General features: G+C 50.0%; 2 protein-coding genes and 1 pseudogene across 2 annotated transcripts; 2 read left to right on the forward strand and 1 right to left on the reverse strand.

The window, feature by feature from the left end:
• LOC135405598 (zinc finger protein 850-like) overlaps nucleotides 1–23,628 on the forward strand; it is a 598,288-nt pseudogene that overhangs the window by 273,064 nt on the left and 301,596 nt on the right.
• Nucleotides 6,607–7,566, forward strand: LOC135406427 (olfactory receptor 14J1-like). The gene has a single exon (XM_064640818.1). The coding sequence runs from the start codon at nucleotides 6,607–6,609 to the stop codon at nucleotides 7,564–7,566; it is 960 nt and encodes a 319-aa protein (XP_064496888.1).
• On the reverse strand, nucleotides 20,500–22,022 carry LOC135405534 (zinc finger protein 892-like). Its single transcript, XM_064640243.1, has one exon. It carries the CDS (start codon nucleotides 21,626–21,628, stop codon nucleotides 20,885–20,887), a length of 744 nt encoding a protein of 247 aa, XP_064496313.1. The 5' UTR covers nucleotides 21,629–22,022; the 3' UTR covers nucleotides 20,500–20,884.

Here is a 23,628-nt window from a genome sequence, read left to right on the forward strand (position 1 = left end):
GGCCAAGGAGACACAGGAGGGAAAGAGCAGGAGAGAGGTGTCCTCAGCAGGAAGGAGCTTCTTGGACCTGTGGAGCTGCTCTAGGGGATGAACAAACTGGGTGAACTTTTGTGGGTGAGGGTGAGAAGAGAGAGTGGTTTGGGTGACCTTGTGGAGTGAGACAAAGAGCCCATTCAAGTTGTCTTTGATAACCCTGGAATTCACTGGAAAGGCAGCACGACAGGATGCAAAGAGTCCCAGAGGTTTCTGCAGAGTCTTGGTGAAGACAGCCCTTGGGACACAGCCCTTTAGAGCACAGCTGCCAGGTTGGTGGAAGACAGGGAGGCTCATCTGCATCTGCTTCTGTCCAAGAGGAATCAAGAGGTTACCATAGTAACTGCCCATAGCAATGGAAATGTCTGATGGTTGCCATGGTAACTGACTGTAACAATTGAAAGGTATGCTGGTTGCCATGGTAACCGACCATAGCAATGATAATGTGTGATGTCTGCCATGGTAACTGACCATGGGAACAGGAATGTATGATGGTTGCCATGGTATTTGACTGCACCAGTGAGAGGTATGATGGTTCCCACGGTAACTGATAGTATCAATGAGAATGAACGATGGTTCCCACGGTAACTGATAGTATCAATGAGAATGTATGATGGTTGCCATGGTAACTGACTGTACCAGTGGGAAGTATGATGGTTCCTGTGGTAACTGACTGTAGCAACGGGAATGTATGCTGGCTTCCATGGTAACTGACTGTAGCAACAGGAATGTATCCTTGTTACCACGGTAGCCAACCATAGGAATGTAACTTTATGATGGTTACCATGGTAACCAAGCATAGCAATGCGAATCTATGATGGTTGCCATGGTAACAAACCGTAACAATGGAAATGTGTGATGGTTGCCATGGTGATTGTAGCAACGGGAATGATTGATGCTTGCCATGGTAACCAACCGTAGCAATGGGAATGTGTCATGGTTGCCATGGTAACCGACCGTAGCAATGGGAATGTGTCATGGTTGCCATGGTAACTGACCATGGCAATGACAATGTATGCTGGTTGCCATGGTAACAGACTGTACCAAAGGAAAATATGTTGGTTGCCATGGTAACTGACCATAGCAACTTGAATGTATGATGGTTATCATAGTAACCGACCATAGAAGCCGGAATGTATGATGGTTACAATGGTAAGCGACCGTAGCAGTGGGAAGTATGATGGTTACCGTGGTAACTGACTGTAGAAACGGGAATGTATGCTGGTTGCCATGGTAACCGACCATAGCAGTAAGAATGCATGATGGTTGCCATGGTAAGTGACTGTAGAAAGAAAAATGTATGCTCGTTGCCATGGTAACTGACCATAGCAATGGGAGTGTATGATGGTTGCCATGGTAACTGACTGTACCAGCGGGAAGTATTATGGTTCCTGTGGTAACTGACCGTAGCAATGGAAATGTATACTGGTTGCCATGGTAACCAACTGTAGCAATAAGAATGTATGATGGTTGCCATGGTAACTGACCCTAGCAACTGGAATGTGCGATGGTTGCCATGGTAACAGACCAAAGCAATGGAAATGTGTGATGGTTGCCATGGTAACTGACTGTAGCAAGGGGAATGTGTGATGTTTGCCATGGCAACTGACCCTAGCAACTGGAATGAATGATGGTTGCCATGGTAACCAACTACGGCAATGGGAATGTATTCTGTTTGCCGTGGTATCTTACCATAGCAGTGGGAAGTATGATGGTTGCCATGGTAACTGACCATAGAAACGACAATGTATGCTGGTTGCCATGGTAACGGACTGTACCAGTGGAAAGTATGTTGATTGCCATGGTAACTGACTGTAGCAATGGGAATGTATGGTGTTTTCCGTGGGAACTGACCATAGCAAAGAGAATGTATGTTAGTTGCCATGGTAACTGACTATAGCAATGCTAATGTATGATGGTTGCCATGGTAACCTGCTGTAGCAATGGGAATGTATGGTGGTTCTAATAGTAACTGACCGCAGCAGTGGGAACTATGATGATTGCCATGGTAACTGACTGTAGCAACTGGAATGAATGATGGTTGCCATGGTAACAGACCATAGCAATGGAAATGTAAGATGGTTGCCATGGTAACCAACTGTGGCAATGGGAATGTATGCTGTTTGCCACGGTATCTGACTGTAGCAGTGGGCAGTATGATGGTTGCCATGGTAACTGACTGTAGCAACGGGAATGAATGATGGTTGTCATGGTAACTGACCATAGAAACGACAATGTGTGCTGGTTGCCATGATAACGGACTGTACTAGTGGAGAGTTTCTTGGTTGCCATGGTAACTGACTGTAGCAATGGGAATGAATGATTGTTGCCATGATAACTGACCATAGAAATGACAATGTATGCTGGTTGCCATGGTAACGAACTGTACTAGTGGAAAGTATGTTGGTTGCCATGGTAACTGACTGTAGCAATGGGAACGTATGGTGTTTTCTGTGGGAACTAACCGCAGCAACGAGAATGTATGTTAGTTGCCATGGTAACTGACCATAGCAATGCTAATGTATGATGGTTGCCATGGTAACCTGCTGTAGCAATGGGAATGTATGGTGGTTCTTATAGTAACTGACCTTGGGAATGGGAATGTATGCTGGTTGCCATAGTAACTGACCGCAGCAGTGGGAACTATGATGGTTGCCATGGTAACTGACCATAGGAATGGGAATGAATGATGGTTGCCATGGTAACCGACTGTAGCAATGGGAATTTATGATGTTGCCATGGTAACTGGCAGTAGGAACGGGAATGTATGATGGTTGCCATGGTAACTGACCATAGAACCTGGAATTCAGATGTTTGCCATGCTAACTGATTGTAGCAACGCTGCTGTATGATGGTTGCCATGGTAACTGATTGTAGCAGTGGGCCGTATGATGGTTGCCATGGTAACCGACCACAGCAATGGGGATGTGTGATGGTTGCCACAATAACTGACCATAACAGTGGGAATGTATGGTGGTTTCCGTGGTAACTGACCATAGCAACAGGAATGTTTGATGATTGCCTTGGTAACTGACCATAGCAATGGGACTTTACAATGATTGCCTTGGTAACTGACTGTAGGAATGGGAATGTATGATGGTTTCCATGGTAACCGACCATAGCAATTTGATTGTATGCTGGTTGCCATAGTGACCGACTGTAGCAATGCGACTGTATGATGGTTGCCATAGTAAATGACAGTAGCAGTGGGACTGTATGATAGGTGCCAGGGTAACTGACCATAGAAATGGCAATGTATGATGTTTGCTATGGTAACTGACTGTAGGAATGGGAATGTATGATGGTTGCCATGGTAACTGACCATAGCAACAAGAATGTATGATGGTTACCATGGTAACCAAGCATAGCAATAGGAATGTGTGATGGTTGCCATGGTACCTGTGTGTAGCAATGGGAATGTATGATATTTGCCATGGTAACTGACTGTAGGAACGGGAATGTGTGACGGTTGCCATGGTAATCGATTGTACCAGTGTGAAGTATGATGGTTGCTGTAGTAACTGACCATAGAAATGGGAATGTATGATAGTTGCCACGGTAACTGACTGTACCAATGGCAATGTATGATGGTTGCCGTGGTAACTGACCATGGCAATGAGACTGTATGCTGGTTCCCATGGTAACCAACCATACCAGTGGGAATGTATGATCGTTGCCACGGTAACTGACTGTAGGAATGGGAATGTGTGATGGTTGCTCTGGTAACTGACTGTGGCAATGAGAATATATGCTGTTTGCCATGGTAACTGACCATAGCAGTGAGAAGTATGCTCTTTGCCACAGTAAATGACTGTAGCAATTATGGTTGCCATGGTAACCGACCATAGCAATGACAATGTATTATGGTTTCCATGATAACTGACTGTGGCAATGAGAATGTATTCTATTTGCCATGGTAACTGACCATAGCAGTGGGAATGCATGCTGGTTGTCATGGCAACTGTGATTTACTTAGGCTTTGAGCATGATATTTTCATCTGCAAAAACATCAATGAGTGCCCAGAGATCTCCCAAGATGGGCTTTAAAGGTCTCAAGCACATGAGCACTAAAGAGGGGCTAAGGAGCTGTGGCCTCAATGGTGTGGAGACTGAGGACAGCACAGGATAGCCCTGAGAGGGCTTGAAGGGTGGATTTAGAGATGGTGGATCCTTTTGTCAGAGCAGAAAAGAGCATGAGAAAGAAAGAATTAATGCCAAGTGCAGCTGGGGAGGTCCCGAGTGGACGTGAGGAAAAAGGAATTTCACTCCATGGAAAACACTGGGCTGGAACACGTCACCCAGGAGTCTGGATGAGCCCAAGGCTTTGTGTGTGCAGGAAGAGCCAGGGAGGACGCAGAGATGTCAGTGCAGGAAGGTGCCAGCCAGGTGGGGCAGCCGGGGGGATGAGGACAGCCTGCAGGGAAAGGGGCAGGGCATGGACACCGTAGGACAGCCTGGGCTGGAGAGGAGACAGGGATGGGGAGAAGCTGAAAGGCCCTGACAGAGCCACCTTCTGCAGGCCTTTGGCCATGGCTGCTGTCTGTGCCCCTGATGCCAGGAGGAGGGGAGTGGCCCTTGCAGCCCTGGGGCCTCATGGCCTCCTTGTCCCTGCTCAGCAGCCTGGCAGGTGCCACCCCATGGTCCTGCCCTTGGCATTGCACATCCCACATCCCAGTGCCCCAGGAAGAGCCCTGAGGAATGAGGCAGGGACAGGGTCTGCCTTCCCAGGAGCTGGGGGTCAGGGTTTAGCCCATTGGATTAAGAAAGCAAGTCAAGGTTTCTTCAGCATCAGAGCCACCTTTCCCTTGCTTGTCCATCCTTGTCATCACTGTCTGCAGATTTCTGCTCTAACTGGAATCTGGGGACACTTTCTCAGTTGTGTCTCTCAATGAGACTCATTAGCACTACAAGAAACTTCAGTGTTTCAATCTCAGTTTGACTTGTTGAAAAGTTGTTTGAACTTCCTCTCAGGGACTGAGTCTCATGTAAACAACATCAAACCCCCTTGAGGGTCATGAAATGTCTGGGGCTGTTGCTGTGCTGCTGAGCTGGGCTGGGCTCCTGGCACACAGGAAGCTCCTGGCAAGCAAGAAGAGCTTCAAAGAGACAGCTCTGCTGGTGAGCAGCTCCTTTGCACAGCCCAGCAGGGCTGAGGGCACTGCCAGGGCAGCTCAGGGACACCAGCAGGGCACAGACACAGCTTCAAGGGGCTCAGCACTGGCAGGATGACTGAGAGCTCCCTGCAGGAGGAATCTTGGCAGGGCTGCACACAGTGAGTCTGTGGCTGCAGGGCAGTGCAGGGGCAGCTCCTGGAGGCATCTCCTAAAGCTGGCCCAGCCCCAGCTGATGGGATGGGTGAGCAGGGGTTGTTTTGGGGCACTTTGGAAGAGCTGTGAAACCGAGGGTGCAGGCAGGGGTGCCCAGGGCTGTGGGGCAGAGCAGGGTCCTGCAGCCCAGGGCGCTGTGCTGGGCAGGGACTCTGCTGCCTGCCAGGGGCAGCTCTCAGCCGGCCCGGGGAGCTGCTGCCAGGGCTGGGGCAGAAGGGCTGTGGGCAAGGAGCAAACCTGGCAGCTGAGGGAGGATCATTTCCATGTCTCAGTGTTACAGGGTCAGACCTGCTCACAGCTCCAGATCACTACACCATATTTAATGCAGAATTTTTTACAAAGCTCACAAAAGACAGGGGCTACAGGAAAGGAATTAGTCCTGAGGTGTGTTTCCTGCTCAGGCATTGTAGCAGAGACATTGTTCTCTCAGGTCAGGAGGCTGCACTGAAATTCCAACTCTTTTACTCTCAGACGAATATTTCAGGCAGGATCAGAAATGAGCACAGGATCCTGGGCAGTGCTGAGCCTTCCCTTGGGGTGGGCACTCTCCTGTCCCAGCCCTTGGCTTCTCTGCAGGAGGGCTCCTGTCCTGCTCTGTCCAGCACAGTTGCACCTCTGGGCTGGCACAGGGGACACTGCAAAGAGCTGCTCTTTCAAGCAGCGCTGCCCTGCTCTCAGCACAGATCTTGGTGGGGTTTTTAAAGATGAATCTGTGTGTGAAGTCATCTTCAAGGCAGCCAAAGGGAAAGTGCAGAGCAGATGAGAAACAGACTGAGAGGCACTGCAGCTCTCCTGGCTCTGCAATAAGCAATGGAGAGCTCAGCCCTTCTGCCTGTCCTGTCTCAATACTCGTCAGATTTGTAATTGGAAAAATTTGTCCTTAAAAAAACACCCCACAGGTGTTATGATTGTAACAAAAAACCCTGTCAAAATTCTTTTAAGGATACTCTGTGCCTCTCTTCTGCAGCCCAAATTGCTCCAAGACAACAGTACAGGAATTGAACTTTTCCATCAAAGTTTGGTTCCATGTGATCATGAGAGCTGTCACAAAGCTGAGTCCTTGGCAGCACATGGCCAAAGCTCCTGCTCCTCACAGCATCCTGAGAGAGCACAAACCAGGGAAAAGAAATGCCTTGACTTGGAGGGGAATTCCCTGGAAACTGCACTGGCTTTGCTGAGAGGGGGCTGTCTTAATTGTTCCCTGTGCTTTCCTTTTCTGAACAGACTCTGTCCTAAGGAACAGCAAATGTCCAACAGCAGCTCCATTTCCCAGTTCCTCCTCCTGGCATTTGCAGACAGGCGGGAGCTGCAGCTCCTGCACTTCTGGCTCTTCCTGGCCATCTCCCTGGCTGCCCTCCTGGCCAACGGCCTCATCCTCAGCGCCGTAGCCTGTGACCACCACCTGCACACCCCCATGGGCTTCTTCCTGCTCAACCTCTCCCTCACAGACCTGGGCTGCATCTGCACCACTGTCCCCAAAGCCATGCACAATTCCCTCTGGGGCACCACAACCATCTCCTATGTGGGATGTGCTGCACAGCTCTTTTTCTTTCTGTTCTTCATCACAGCAGAGTATTTCCTCCTCACCATCATGTGCTACGACCGCTACGTTGCCATCTGCAAACCCCTGCACTACGGGACCCTCCTGGGCAGCAGAGCTTGTGCCCACATGGCAGCAGCTGCCTGGACTGCTGGGTTTCTCAATGCTCTGCTGCATACAGCCAGTACATTTTCCCTGCCCCTGTGCCAGGGCAATGCCCTGGACCAGTTCTTCTGTGAAATCCCACACATCCTCAAGCTCTCCTGCTCACACTCAGGCTACCTCAGGGAAATTGGGCTTCTCTTGTTTACTATCTCTTTAGGACTTGGCTGTTTTATTTTCATTGTTTTCTCCTATGTGCAGATCTTCAGGGCTGTGCTGAGGATCCCCTCTCAGCAGGGACGGCACAAAGCCTTTTCCACGTGCCTCCCTCACCTGGCCGTGGTCTCCATGTTCCTCAGCACTGTCTTGTCTTCGTACCTGAAGCCCCCCTCCATCTCCTCCTCATCCCTGGATCTGGCACTATCAGTTCTGTACTCGGTGGTCCCTCCAGCACTGAACCCCTTCATCTACAGCCTCAGGAATCAGGAGCTCAAGGATGCCCTGAGGAAAATGATGAATGAATGCTTTTCAGGAGCAATAAAATTCTGGTTTTCTGGTGTGTAGCATTCAGAATGGGACTCCTTAACGGCCCAGCCTTCCTGTTCAGCTTTTTCATGGAGGTCATCAGGTTCTCCTTGCAATAATTTTCTGTGCAATTAAATTTAGTGTCTACCCACTGAATTTGACACTGAGATGTATAGATGATTAATTGTGCTCGCAGCATATTTAAACAAAATAAAGGACCCTGCAGTGCCTTCTTTGTCCAAGACCCTTCTTCTTAGCTGTTCCTAAAGGACAGCACACTGCAGGACAGGGTGTATTTGCAAACTGAGAAGGGGACAACAATCCCAGCCCAGCAGCACTCCCAGGGAGCAGCAGGGCTTGGTCTTTGCAGAGCTGCTCTCTTGCCACTTCCACACTGTCCTCCTGAGCCCCTTTCTCGCTGTAAGGCCTGAGTGCTCTCTGAGCACAGTCCTGGGGGCTGGAAGCCCTTGGAGCACAGGCAGGGACAGGCCCTGGGAACTTGTGAAGCAGAGCTGGGATCCCTTACAGCATCTCCAGGATGCTGTGGGATCTTCTAAGGGCAGTGCATGGACTGGGTCACTTCTTCTGTCACCTTGCTCCAGGGCTGGGACTCTCCTGCAGTGACACCATGACACTCCTGCTCTCTGCTTTCCAGGTTTCATTTTTAGATCCAGTCTTCCCCTCCTGTTCACAGGGACATCCTGTGAGTGCTTCAGAGCTGCCATCCTGGGGCAGCTCCTGCCCAGCGTGGGCAGGCACAAGGTCTCTCCACCTGCTCCTCTCCCCTCCCCAGTGCCACTGTTTTCTGCAGCCTCCTCATCCTTGCCCAGCACAACCCTCTTGGCACAGTTGGACACAGCCCTTGTTCTACCCCCTCCTCAGGCACCTGCCCAACCCCCTCAGCTCCAGCCTGAGGGCCGGAAACATTCAGGGCAGGGGAGCACCAGGCAAAATGCTGCACTCAAATCCAATTGGAGGGGTTGGCCTCAAGGAAGAAATCACAACTCATTCTCCAGAACCACCAGGACAACCTGTGTTGTGTCCTGGGCACTCCTCTGGAAGTGTGGGATATGGAAATGATTTTGGTGTCAGGGATATTGAGAAGGCTGGGCAGTGTCACTGGGAGACCTCTCCCAAACCCTTGGAAAGGCCAGAGCCATCCCAGAGCTTCCTGGGGCCTTGGCAAAGGCAGACATGGAACCAGTCTGCAAACAGGGCAGCAAGGAGGGTTGGCAGAGTTCCAGACTGGTCAGGCTCAGCAGGGAAGGGGAATATGGCAAGTCCTCCTGCAGCCATTGCCAGTCATGGGAAGGACAAGGCAGGGATTGCAGAACCCCTGTGGGAGGCAAAAGAAGGGGATGTTTTGTGCCCAGACTTTATCAAGGCCTTTGACATGGTGTCCTGACCTTATGGCCAGACTGGTGAGAGCTGGACTGAAGAAGTGGAAGATATGGATGGGAAACTGGCTGAATGAAGAGTGTTCAAATAAAATCCATGGTACAAATTCCTCTTGGCAGCAACTTCCTGATGAAATCCCTCAGTGATCAGCCCTTGAACACCAATGCAGAAGAGCTCTCTCTATAATGGGACAAAAAGCATTTTCTAGCAATTTGTGAATTATGCCAAATTTCAGGGAGCCCTTGAGCAACCTGTCCTGGTTTAAAGACACATATTAGCGCTGGAACTCCAGTAAAAAGTACTCACTCCCCTTTTATTCCCCACTAGTACAGAGAGACAAAATACAAGGAGGTATAAGTGAAAAAAATAGCAGTTGACTGACAAGAAATATAGCAGCAAAACCAGCAATACCAACAGAACAGTTCAAAGCAACAGCAGAGAGAGAAATTGCCTCCTCTCTACCCCCGACCCAACTCCCTTTTGTAAACAGATAAAAACAGGGATCCACACGTGCCTCCCTTCCCTGTTTTCCCCCTGAATGAACAAAGAACAAAAAACAAAACCAGGGGAAAGAGAGGACAAAGCAAAATGTGGGAAACTCTCTGGTCTGAGATCAGTTGTGCTGCCCAAGAACACGCTGACTCCAGAGGTGTCCAAGCGGGGCAGAGCCGGTGACTCCGGTCCGTGTGGTGGTGGGGGGGAGGCAGCGGCTCTGCTTGATTCCATGGAGTTCTGGGGAGGCACAGTGGGCCCTTGGTTCCAAGAGGTTTTGAGATGTCTCAGGGTTCCTTTGGTTTCAAAGAGACCCTGCATGTCACAATGGTCCCTTGGTTCCATGAGATTCCACAGTGTCCCTGCATTCCTTTGGTTCCATGAGGCCCTGCAGTGTCACGGTGCCACTTGATTCCGTGATGTTACAAAGAATCAGAATGGCCCCTTGATTTAAGGCCAACTGCACATGGGGCTGCCTTGGGGGGAGTGTGGGCACCCAGACAACCTGGACTCAGCCCTGGGGTCACCACATGTGGACTGGTCTGTCTGTCTGTCTGTGAGGTTCCCCATTCTGGAGGAATGAGGAAGAACTGGAGAGGGTCTAGAGGAGATCTGACAGGATGGAGCTTTTGTCCATATTGGAAATAGAATGAAATCTCCACAAAGAGTAGCACTGAAAGTTCAGACTGAAGGTGAGGAAAATGAAATGTCACTCAACGGGGACCCTTGTGCTGCAAGAGGTCACCCAGAGGGAGTCAGGATCAGCCCATGGCTTTGTGTTCCAGGGAACAGCCAGAGCTGGTGCAGAGACATCAGGGAGGGTCTAGAAATGCTGCTGGGAGGGGGTGGGAAAGCAGGAGGGGTGTGTGCAGCCTGCAAGGCCAGAGCAGCAGCAGGGCCAGGGCAGGACAGCCTGCAGGAGAGATGGCCAAGGGCTCTGGCAGGGCTGCAAGGCCCAAAGGCACCCAGGCCTTTGTCCCCTTGCCTCTGGCAGCTGCCTCTGCCACTCAGGCCACCACAAGACACTTTCCTGGCAGGTTCTGCCCTTGGTTTCTGCCTCGCCCCTCCCTCAGGAGCCTGGCAGGGGTTGCCCAGTTTTGGGCCTTGGTTGTTGCTCCCCCTCCCATCCCAGTGCCCCCCAAACAGCCCTGAGCCAGCCGGGAGGGACAGGATCTGCTGGGCCAGGGCCTGGGGCTCAGGCCTTGGCCTTTGTGCTCCACAAAACCAAGGCAGGCTTTGCTCAGCATTGCAGGGGCCTGCCCAGAGCCTTTGTCTGCCTGCACTCCTGGCCTCCAAGGAGCTGCTCCAAGGAGTCCCTGGGGAGGCTTTGTCAGTGCCTGCCCTCAGTGGGGCCCAGCAATGCTTCAAGGCACTTGGACTTTGGCTTCTGACTTCTTCAGCAGCTGCTTCAATCTTCTCTCAGTACCTCAGGACCATGGGCTGGGCTGCAAACACACTGTGGGGCTCATTAAAATGCAGAAATCCCTCAGGATCTCTTTGTCTTCCTTTAATTGTCTTCAAAGAAATTTCAAAACAAGTCTTCCAAGTTTGTACTTTGTTTTTTTTTAATTCAATTTTGGATATTTTTAAGTTCAGACAAGAGGTGATAGAGGTGTTCTCCAAGTGATCTTGATGCTGAGTGTCTCCTCAGGAGATCCACACTGACCTCATATGATCAACATTTCTCCTCATCCCCCAACCTCACCAGTTCTGACATGGCACATCTTGGACTGACACCTGATGCAACTCCAAACACACTGTGGGACCCATTAAAACACTGAAAAACAAATTATTTATCTTTGTTTAATTGTTTTCAAGTCTTCAAGACATCAACAATTAATTAGAGTTGTTATGTAGTTTAGCTAAGGAGGAAAATTTTAAAGTGGAAGTCACCAAAAATATATTTTTTTGATGAAAAGGAATGATTTACACAGAACCTTGAGATGTAAGAGGGTCAGGACGCAAAGGATTTGGATTCAAAGACAAGGGGGCAAAAGACATTAGTAGCACTCATCATTGACCAATCAAACAATTATCAAGTGATTCAATAGCATTTGGTGCAATTTTAACAGTGACTGAATTATAGATTCACAACAACAACATTCCCACCACAGTCAATTCACACTCACACCCAGGCAGAGATGTGTGGACACATCAAGAGCTGGGTGTGGAAAGGTCCCTCTCCCAAATTCTCCTGGTTGTCAGGGAAACACTCCCCCAAATCCCTTTGTGTTTGCCAACAGACAAGGGTCACAACTGGAGGAGTGTTTGTGCAGGGGGATCAGAATTGTCCTGGGCATCAGCGAGGATCTTTGGAGTGTTGCAAACTGGAGGGTTCCCGAGCTGGGAGAGGCTGCCAGAGGTGTCCCACTGAGAGGGAGGTGCTGGGGAGCTGCCAGGGCCTCCCTCAGCCCCGCTGGTTGTGGGCTCCCAAGGGGACTGGCTTTAGTTATCTGCTGAATTTCCATCCTGGTGTCAGGAATGACTGGAGTTTCCAAAATATTTGGGAATTGCATCCAGACTCTTCCATTTTGCGCTACGGTTCAGGTAGAGAATGTTCCAAGGCTTTCATGGAATGACTGATTATCCTGTGTTCCCCAGCTGATCCACTCCGGATTGTTCCCACCTGTATCATCCAGGAGCACCTGGTCCAGTCTAGGGACACTTCCCCACACCCCTGGCACAGTCCAGGGGCTCTTCATTGCTCAGCTGGTTTGGTCAGGGCTTGTCAGGAGCTCCTGAGATCATCAACCAGGCCTGAGGACAATGGGGGGAGGATGCACCACCACAGAGGCTTCTAAGAAAGATGGGGAAAAACATTTTGTAGGGACATCCCTGAGCAGTCTCCAAGGTGTTTGCAGATGAAAACCTTGTGCTCATAGTCTGAGATAGTCACAGTCATATGTTTTACCAAGGCCTGTATTGGCAGAATATGGGGCAATGGATTTAAACTGGAATAGGGGAGCTTTCTATTGGATAATAGGAGGAAATATTTGCCAATGGGTCTGGCAAGAACTGCAACAGGTTCCCAGAGAAGAGGATGTCCCATCCCTGGATTTTTCCAAGGTCAGGAACTTTGAGCAGCCTCAATTAGTGAAGATGTCACTGTCTATGTGCAGGAGTTCAGACCACATGAGCTTTTGTATCCCTTCCAAACCAAACCATTCTGTGATTCTTTGAGTCTAATATCCCAAACTCCTTCTCCAAAGTATGTCCATGTTGAGGACATGAATTACCATGTTTTTGAAGAAGTCATTCTAAGCCCAAAAGGTAACAAATTAATTCCAAGGAAGTTCCAAGGTTTCAAAGGAAGTTCCCAGGTGTCTGTATGAAACTTTAAGCAAGTGGGTCATAGGCAGAACCTCTCAGGGTGACCCTTTAGCTGAGGATGGGGGATTTGGCCTCGGGGTCTGAGACTCATGATGGGCATTCAGAAAGGGGATTTGGGGACTGGGCAAGACTTGTCCTGGGATGTCTAGGAAAGAACCAAAGCAAGGGGAGGATCACAATGGTTACTGGAGGAACAAGCATGAGAAAACAGAGACAAGAGAATGGAAAAACTGGTGCTGTTAAACAGGAGACTGGTCAAGACACGTCCCTGGCTGTGCCCTGCAAGTGATCCCCACAGCCTGTCCTGTTTTCTTAAGAACTCCATTGCCAAGAAGTTTCTGTGAGGAGGGACCTCTCTGCTCCTGGCACAGATTGTGGCCCAAGTTCCAGCCACTGCAGCGGGAGCCACAAATAGTCAGGTCTTGTGTTCTCTGGGGGGCCAGACTCTGCCCAGACTGGGGGGTGTGTGTGTTGGAAGCACAAAAGAGTGAAGCAAATGCAAAGCTAAACACCCAATGTAGCCTGACTTTGTCCCTAAGTGGGGGATGAGAATTGGACACAACATGTGCAGGGACAGATGGAGGGGTTTGTCCCCCTGGCCCTGCCCACAAGGGACACCTTTCAGGAAGGGTTGTGGCCTTGGCTGTGCTGAGGGTTGACCCGGGCAATGCAGCTTGGGATTGCAGTGGCACTGTCAGGGCTCTGCAGAGCTACATCACAGCTCCCCTGTGACATCACATCTGCCCTATGGTGTCACATCCATCATATGACATCACACCTCTCCCGTGATAACATATCATCCCTGTGTCGTCCTGTCCTCCTGTGACATCACATTGTCCCTGTGGCATCACATCTCCCCTATGACATCACACCTCCCTGTGGGAAATGACTGGATGGTAGGCCTTGAATTTGAGCAGTTGCAGCTCTGAAGTTGCAGAGGAATGTAAACAACTCTAAGGAAATATTTACTGCAATGCTGGACGGAACAAACGTAATGCAACTGAGACCAAAGGTCACCAATCCAAATGTGTGTAGTGTCACCAATGAAAGTATGCACAGTGTCTTCTGTGTCACCAATGAAAGTATGTACAGTGTTTTATGTTTGAGACTTTTAACCAATTATGGTGTAGCACGATAGTATACAAAGAGTATAAAAGAAACATTTGAGAGCAATAAAGTAGCCGTGTGCCTTTCCCTGCTATCTGAGTGCATTCTTGGCCGTCGTCAATTGGTGAACCCCGATGTGATTTATTGTGCAGAAGATTTACTGCAAGGAGAATTCCTTGGATAAGACCGCAGACCTTAGAGTGGTGATAGAGAAGATTTATTGCAGAAGATTTGCCACAGACCTTAGAGCAGTAGCGAGGGGATTTATCGCCATGGACCTGAGAGCAGTGACTGTGGACCTCAGAGCAGTGAGGATGGAACCCCAATGGAGCATTTGTCAGCGGACCTTAGAGCCGAAAAGTAAGTCAAGACTTACAGACACCTGGAAAGAAGGTGAGCCATTGGGGAATAAATAATGGAAGCACAGATATCCATGGAGGAGGAATCTGTTGGCATAGTGCTAACAGAGACACTAGAGAAGCACAGTGTGCAATATCAGAAATGTGCACTCTGCACCTTATATAGTTGGTGCAAAAGAAATGGGGTAGATGCTCAGTCAGCATTTGGTACAGACATTTGGGACTCTGCAGGGAGAGTGCTTTTTAATGCAGCCACTGAGTCTCTTAAGCAGGCTGCCAGCATCCTGAAACTGTGGCGAACTGTCTTTAAAACTTCAAAAGATCATGCTTTGAAAAAATCACCACCCTTCAAGCCAGAAAATAAAGAAAAACCTAGCAAATCACCCTCAGAGACAGTAAAAAGAGAAAGGCCACCCCTCCTCGCCGCTGATAGGAGACTTTTCGGCCATGCAGTCGCCCTGCTGGAAGGGGTAGCACATCGCTGCCCAGCGTGCACTGCACCGATCGAACAGTGTGAGTTCCAATCGTGGCCGCTGCCGCCCCGCGCGGAGTTGAGGTGCAGACGAACACCAGAGAGCCACTCCGGCTGCTGGAGAATCCTAAGGGCGTGGCGGAGCAGAGCTGGCAGCGCCGCACGGGTAGGGCCGGAGTGCCCGGGAGCCGGCAAGAGGACAGCCCGGCAGCAGCAATGCACGAAAAACCAGGAACGGAGCAGCCCCAGAGGGAAACAAGAACAGAGCAACCCCGAAAAAGTGCCTCTTCTCGTTGACAGGAGAGGCATGCTAGCAAAGAAAGTGGCTAGTCCCCCCATAGGCCCCAGCTCGCATCATGCCTGCAATCTTTTAATAGACTGCTAACTTCATAGCATGATGGTTGGCTTAAGTTGTTTGAATGTTTTGTCTAACTTGTGCATTGCTTTACTGAATGCCTTCGTTGAGTGAATTTTGATCATGCCCTGGATATTTTTCTTCATGCTCTTCATGCTCTTGGGTTCTTCACAGCACACAAGCCTTGGCCATTTAACACAAGCAGTGACAGTGCCTGGTGCCTGATTGTATTGCACTACCTGCTTTGTCCTACGTGATTCTCTACAGCCTTTTATTAGTAACTGACAGCCAACCACTTCGTGCTATAGAACCTAAATTCCTCTCATACAGCCAAGTTACAAAAATTCTGAAATTTGAAATTCTTTTGTGAAAATTGTTTAATAGTCCAGGCTCTACTTTGCAGAAATTCTACAAGTTCATTCTGTGCTCTGGACCCGTGAGATTGAGCACTCCTATTCATCTGTTCCAACTTGGAGACTAAGTCTACGTTCAAAAGTAGGATGCTGACCCCCTGTATGCTGACTGCAAAGAGATTATGATTACTTACAGCCACAGCATAGCATGCAAGTGACCCTGGCTGACCCAATGATGCAGGAACAGCTGGAACCTATTCCAATCTCTTCACTAAAGATGGATATGGTTACAAAGAGATTATTGTCTACGCTTTTACTATGAGTCCTTTGTTGTGGATATTTTATGTTGTTTTCCTTGTTTTTCATCAATATGCTGCTTAACTTGTTCAACAATGGCATGGTCCAACCACAGACCATGTGGTGGGAATGTATTTGTGCTTAACTGGATGATGCAAGCGCTGATAGACGGGAACTTTGTCCCTGACACAACCATCTTGTATAACTTGAGATTAATTGGTATTTTGAATCTAGTTGACAACCCTCCAAAAACATTTGACAGAAACAGTGAAAAAGAAGATGATGTTAAGACAGACCCCTGAGATACAGCACGCCATAGGCAACTTATATAAAAACCTGTCCTTACACAGGACACTAAGCTCAAAGTCAACAAAGCAAGGCTTTTTATTCATGTAACAACTAACCTAACAGTTAAATTTAGGTACAAAAAAAAAAAAAAAAAAGGGATGGGGAGGGAGTGAGGAAACACAGGTTCATGAGATGGTTCTACTAACTGTTTTTTGAAGTTGTTTATGTAAACAGCCAAAATTGTTTTAAGGTGCATACATGAAAGTGGTGGAGAAGTAGAGCTTTTGAAGTTTTTGTAGTAACTGCTGAAAAGTTCTCTTTGAAGTCCAGAAGCCCATTTGCATAGAAAAGTGCATGTTTTGCTTTAAAAATAGTAGTATATATTTATCTTTAAACTATAAGAATGTTTGTATGTATTTGGGTTTTGAATTGAACGTGAAGCAGAAATATGTTTATGTTTTCCAAGTTATACTTTCATAAAAGCAAGAAATACATAATTAGATCTTACTCACCTGAGGGCAAAACACAAGAATGATAATTCTTCAGCTCACAACCAGAAAACATAGTAAAATACAACTCAAAAGTATGTTTGTGTGAGAGCATGAAGTGATGGCCATCACGCATGAAAGTTGTGTGAATGTATGCATGTGAATGCATGAATATATGATTATTAATATATTCTGGTTTTGCTCACAAATGCATAAACTATATTACCTCACATATGCATAAGCACCTTTAGATAAAAAATAAGAGACACATAACCCTGAGTTAAATGAAGTTTCGTTTGCAGAATAGGTTTTGTGTATTTTATTATGTGTCCCCTGTTTGATATCTTGTGTTCAACGAGTGATTGGTCAGAATTTCTCCCAAGCCTTATTTTTCAATTGAAAAACAAAAAGGAGGAATTGTGGGAAATGACTGGATGGTAGGCCTTGAATTTGAGCAGTTGAAGCTCTGAAGTTGCAGAGGAATGTAAACAACTCTAAGGAAATATTTACTGCAATGCCGGATGGAACAAACGTAATGCAGCTGAGACCCAATCTGAGTGCATTCTTGGCCCTTGTCACCTCCCCATGACATCACAGCTGCCCTGTGACATCACATCCTTCCTGTGACATCACATCTCTCCTGTGATCTCATATCAGCCCTGTAACATCCTGTGCTCGACTGTGACATCACAGCTGCCCTGTGACTTCACATCTCCCCTGTGGTGACACATCCATCATATGACATCATACCATTTCTGTGACATCACACTTCCCATGTGACATCACAGCTCCCATGTGACATCACAGCTCCCCTGTGACATCACATCTTTGTTGTGACATCAAGGATTCTCTATGACATCACATCCATCATATGACATCACATCATATCATCCCTGTGAAATCACATCCTCCCCGTGACATCACAGCTCTCCTGCGACATCACAGCTCCCCTGTGACATCACATCTTTCCTGTGTCATCACATCTCCCTCATGACATCACATCCAGTGACATCCAGATCCATCCCAAGGTTGGGGGGGGGTGTGAGACAGGCAGAACCACAAATGCCTGCACAGCCCAGAGTAGTCAGTGTGGGGCTGTGCTTGCTGCTGCAGAGACCCCCAGGGAACAAACCCAGGCAGTAGGTTGGGTTTATTCCTTGCTCTGTGCCAATGGAATAGAATGTTCCACAGGAGCTCTGTCCCCCTCTGTGGCACTGGGTGGCTTGAAGCTGAAGAGAGGGGGGGTCAAGTGCAAGTTCCCTTCTGAAGTGTGTGTCCCTAAGGAGGACACTTGCCTTATTATTGCTTATTATTTGTAATATCTTACAGATCTATCATACAACACCTAAGGATGGATTCTATAGAATATGTGCCATAGATATTTGGGTTGGGTCTGGCTGAGCTGCAGTTCAGTTCCCCACAGCAGCCCTCCCAGGGCTGGGCTTGGCATTGGCAGCTGGAAGGGGGTTGAGAACACCCCAGTGTTTTGGCCACTGCTGAGCACAGCACCAACCCTGGGACATTCCTTCCTTAGCTGAGGGCAAGAGCCTGGCAGGGGACCCAAGTAGGCCAGCTGAGCCCAACTGACCCAAGGGACATTGCAGCCCATGGGAGGTCAGCTCAGCTCTAAAAGCTGAGGCCCGGAGCAGGAGGGGGGCATTCATTGTCTGATGGCTGCCTGCTGAGGAACCGTCCCGCGGACCCAAGCCCTGCTCCTGGGGAGTGGCCAACCAGGGCTGCTCATGGGAAGCAGAGAACAAACCCTGCTGTCTTTGGCTTCTGTGTGACCAAGCTTTGTTCTGCTTTTTGCTTTGAATAAACTGCCTTATCCCAACCCACTATTTTGTTTTTCCCACCTTACTCTCTCCCATGTCCTGTTGGGAAGGGGAGTGATAGAGCGGCTGGGAGGGCACCTGGTGTCCAGCCAAGGTCAACCCACCACACACCTGAACACTTCCAGAGACTCCACCACCTCCCTGGGCTACTTGATCCAATGCCTCAACACTCTCTCAGTGGAAAAAGGGTTCTTTAACATCTAATATGAACATTGCCCAACGCAATTTAAGGCCATTTCATCTCTTCCTGTCACTAAAGGCTTTGCAGAAGAGACCGACCCCCACACCCACTAAAACCTCCTTTCAGGTCATTGCAGAGAGCAATGAGGTCCCCCCTGAGCCTCCCCTTCTCCACACTCAACAAGCCCAGTTCCCTCAGCCGTCCCTCAGCAGACATGTTTTCCAGAGCCTTCCCCAGCTCTGTTCCCTTCTCTGGACACGCTCCAACCCCTCAAGGGCCTTTTGGCACTGAGGGGCCAGAACTGGACACAGCACTCCAGGTGGGGCCTCCCCAGTGCCCAGCACAGAGGGGCAATCAGTTCTCTGCTCCTGCTGGCCACACTCTTCTCCACAAAGGCCACGATGCCCTTGGCCTTCTTGCCCCCCTGGGCACACTCTGCCTCATATCCAGCCCCTGTCAAGCAGCACCCCCAAGTCCCTTCCTGCTGAGCAGCTCTCCAGCCCCTCTGCCCCCAGCCTGGAGCGTTCCAGGGGGTTGTTGGGAGCCAAGGGCAGGCCCTGACACTTGGCCTTCTTGATCCAGCCTGTCCAGATCCCTCTGCAGAGCCTTCCTGCCCTCCAGCACATCCACACTCACACCCAGCTGGGTATTGTCCATGACTTTACTGAGGGGACTGGAAGGCCACAATTAGGTCACCCCAAAGCCTTCCCTTCTCCAGCCTCAACAATCCCAATTCTCTCAGCTTTTCCTCACAGAAAGGTTTCAATAGACCTCAAGTGGCTGAAGCCCTGGGTTTGGCCATCAGGCCTTGTCTTTCACTGCTGTGGTCTTCTAATAGAGCAACAGAGAATTGCAGCAAAAAACTGAAGAGAAAAACATTGTAAAATTGTTTCAGAATTGTTGCCTTGAACCTTTGGTTGAGGTTGGGAATGGTTTGTCTCCCTTGGGAGGGAGGGTCAGTACTCTTTGTCATTCTGACATGACTGCCCAGGTCCCTGATTTTATCGTGGCCAAAACACTGGGCTTGGAAACCAAAGCAGGAGCTGGTAGATAACAGCAGCTTGAAAAATGGGCTGATGCCTAATTGATGTGGCAGAAGGAATGAAAGACTCATGACAGCTAAGAAAAAAATTGGGCTTTTCAGTGCCTACCTCAGGTTAGGATCACTGCCTGTGTCTTAGTGGAGGAAGATGTTTTTGTAACTTTATTGAAACTTCTTAGTAAAATGTGCCTGAATTCCTAAGGAAACAACCACTGTGAAATCTTTAAAAACCAAATGTAGATTTCCAAAGTGTAAAAGTTGCTATTAACATTTTGGCCATTCCTGTGGCATCTTTTTGGTGTATGAATGACTTTGAGAATAAGAACGTGTTCTTAATTATAACACATTGTCAGGTCTGTTTACTGCTAATTATTTTACAAGGTTGAGAGAAGAGTTTAAGATGAAAATTGTGGGGTTACTTGCAAAGTTTTTGGTACAACCAATCCAGTTGGACCTGGTGGGGAAATTTGCCCTTAAATTGGTTTTGGCAGATCTCATGAGTGTCTGAGGCAGAGGCCAACCCCACTGGAAAGAGCCTTTCAAGGGTGACTAAGATGTAACTAAATTACCTTTCTGGGAGGTGGGGAAAGCTGATGTCAGGAATTAACTTTCCTTATTTTAGGCTTATTAAAAATAAAATAATACATAAATATTAAAATTATTTTAATGGTCTTATTTATGGGGGTTTCACTGTGCTTATGTTAGTACTTCTGAGTGTTTGATTGTCACAATAATGGACAGCTTCGTGGTTTTTTTTTTTTATTTTTCATGTTTTGATACTTTGGTCAAGGCATTAACATTAAAAATCATTCAAAACTTTAATTCATGTTCAAACACCGAAAAAGATTTGAAATGAGGGTAATGAGAACAGTGGGGGAAAAAGAAAACCCAAGCCCAAAACCAAAACAACCCCAAAAACTGTTCATTTTTCCATTGTATCTTAAACAGGGAAGTCTGTAGAGCAGCAGAAAACAGGACACGTGGGCAGGTGTGAAAGTCAGACCGAGGCTTGTTGCACTGGTTCCAGTGCTCTTTGCTTCAGTGTAACTGGTCATTTTGAGATGAGACTGGGGAAACTGGGCTGCCAGGGCAGAGACCACTGGCTGGCCCCACTGGTTTTTGCTGGGCAGTGGGTAATTTCTGCCTCACTTGTCAGAATCAGCCCACGGTTATCAGGGAATGGGGTAGTAGTGAATTTGGCTTTCAGACTAAAATGAGGTTAAACTTACACATATTCCAAAGAATAAACTGATGTTGGAATGCAGATACTCAAAATCCTGAAGACCTTTTGAAACCTTTTTTGTGTGTCAGTCCTACAGCCGAAGCTCTTCCCGCAGTCGGGGCACTCACAGGGCTTCCCTTACTGGTGGGTCCGTTGGTGTTTGGTCAAGTGACAGCTCTGGGTGAAGCTCTTCCCACACTCCCCACACTTGTAGGGCCTCTCCCCTGTGTGGATGCGCCGGTGCCTGACGAGGGTGGAGTTGTGCTTGAAGCCCTTCCCGCAGTCGGTGCAGCGGAAGGGCCTCTCATCCGTGTGCGTCCGCTGGTGCACAAGGAGATGTGAGCTGGTGTGAAACCTCTTCCCACATTCCAAGCACTTGTAGGGCCGTTCTCCAGTGTGGATGCGCTGGTGGATGTGGAGGGTGGAGCTCTGGTAGAAGCTCTTCCCACATTCCCCACACGTGTAGGGCCGTTCCCCAGTGTGGATGAGCCGGTGGGTGAATAGGGTGGAGCGATGGTTGAAGCTCTTCCCACACTCCCCACATGTGTAGGGCCGTTCCCCAGTGTGGATCATCTGGTGGCGGCAGAGGGTGGAGCTCTGCTTGAAGCTCATCCCACATTCCCCACATGTGTAGGGACACTCCCCAGTGTGGATGAGCTGGTGGGAGAGGAGGCAGGAGCTCTTCCTGAAGCCCTTCCCACATTCCCCACATGTGTATGGCCATTCCCCAGTGTGGATATGGTGGTGTCGGATCAGGTCGGAGCTGTCCCTGAAGCTCTTCCCACATTCCCCACATGTGTAGCGCCGTTCCCCAGTGTGGATTTGCTGGTGTCGGATCAGGCTGGAGCTGTGCCTGAAGCTCTTTCCACATTCCCCACACATGTAGGGATGTTCTCCAGTGTGGATGTGCTGGTGTTGGATTAGTTCAGTGCTTGTCCTGAAGCTCTTCGCACATTCCAAGCACCTGAAGGGCTTCTCCCTGCTGGGAGGCTGCTCAGGGACCACCAGGTCAGAGCTCCGCCTCAAGCTCCGGCCCCCTTCCCAGCACAGGCTGGCTCTTTCCTCCTCAGAGCACCCTGGGATGGCTTTGGAGCCCCTCCTGCGGGGGGATCTCCGGCCCTTTTCCTCCCCGCTGCCTTCCTGCGCCGGGGAGCCCTTCAAAACGGCCTCTCCCACCAGGGTCTCACGGGGGGATTTGTCCTCCGGGCTCTCCGTCCTCAGCTCGGGGCCTGGGGCAGGAAGCAAGAAGGACAGGGAGGGGATTTGCCTCCGGCCCACAGGGAAGGCCAAGGACATCCCCCCAACTCCGGCCCCGGCAGGACGGCGGCGCCAGCGGGGTTGTCCTGCAGCCGGGGCCATGCTCGGCTGACAGAGCCAGCACAACACCCGCCCAAAGGGACACTGACTGCCTCCTCACCTGCCTGGGGGGCCCAAGGCATCTTCCTCTTCCTCGCAGCCTCCTCCTCCATCCGCCCAAGCTTTGGGAAGGACAAATCCTGATGGGGGGAAAACAAGGGCTGAGCGCGTTGGCTTGGGGGTTCCTCCTGCCCAAGTCCATCTCTAGAACTCACCGGGCATCCTGTGTCCATAAAAACCTCCAAAACACCAAGATTCAGCTCAGGAAAACCCAAACCATCGAGATTCAGGCAAAAAACCTTCAGAAATAGGAAGAAGACCCTTAGTCCCTCAAACTGCAACAGTTGAAATTCAGCTAAAAATACTCCAAAATATGAAGATTACCCAAAAAAATTCTCCCAGAAGTTCCCCCCTCTCTGGTCTCTCCCCTCTGGGGTTCAGAGGGTCTCCCCTGTCTGGAATGCTGCGGGTGCCACTCAGGGATGCTGGGAGTGTTCGGGGTCCCAAGGGTTCCTTCTCTTGTGACTCTCGCCTTACGGGTGCCGCATTCCCAGATATTCCCGCTCTCCAGGGTCCTCCACTCTGTTGTCCCAGGGATCCCAGAGGTCCCCACTGTCCAGGCTTCCCCTTCTCCTCTCCCCCGTCTCAGGCTCTTGGGGCTTCTCTCGCCCCTTTCCCAATCACCCGACAGCTGCAGGAAGGGCAGGGACAGGGGCGGAGCAGGAACATGAACAGCAGGAAAACAAGTGCCTTCCCCCCCATCCCACGGGCACCCGGGAAGGGGAACTCGTCCCAAATATCCTGGGGAGAGTGCGGGTGGTCATGACATACTCGGGCTGCCAGCACAGATTTCCTTGCAAAGTCTGCAGGGAGTCAGGCTCTGGAGAGGAGATTGTGCCCCAGGGATGGGATTGCAGAGGGGCCCTCAGGTCCCCAGCAGGAATCGGCAACCAGCAAAAGACACAAAAGGCCCCCACAAAGATTTGGGGGGAGTGTCCTGTAGGGAGGGGACAGTGTCACCCCACCAGGGCAGGGCTGGCAAGTGGGAGGCTGCTCCAGGGCTCTGCAAGAGGCCTCGTGCTCTGCTTGGCGCCAGCACAGCCTGGTACCAACACCCCCGGCTGCCCCCGGCCCTGGGCAGCTCTGCTGCCACAGGCTGTGCCCTCACCGTGGCCCTGCAATGGCCCTGCCTGTCCCTCACCCGTGGCCCTGCCCGTGGCCCTGTCCCTTGGCTCTCTCTCTGCCAGCTCAGTGTGGGGCACACGGGCTGGGGGTCCCTCCCAAGCCCCCCGGGCAGCCGGCGTTGGCTGGGGAGATGTGAGGGCTGGGCCTGCTCAGCACAGCCCCGGCCTCGTGCCCAGCGCCTCTTTCCTGACCCACACAAGACCTTCCCGGCCCCCCCAGGGCTCCCCTGATGCTGCCTCTGCTCCTGGCCCTGCCTTTGCTGCTCCCTTGGCTGGGGCAGTGGCTGCAGGGGTGGATGGCAGCAGCTTCAGCTCCACGGCACTTCCTGGGGGGAGCTCAGC

Source organism: Pseudopipra pipra, chromosome W (genome assembly GCF_036250125.1).
Source record: "Pseudopipra pipra isolate bDixPip1 chromosome W, bDixPip1.hap1, whole genome shotgun sequence".
In the NCBI taxonomy this organism is placed as follows: Eukaryota; Metazoa; Chordata; class Aves; order Passeriformes; family Pipridae; genus Pseudopipra; species Pseudopipra pipra.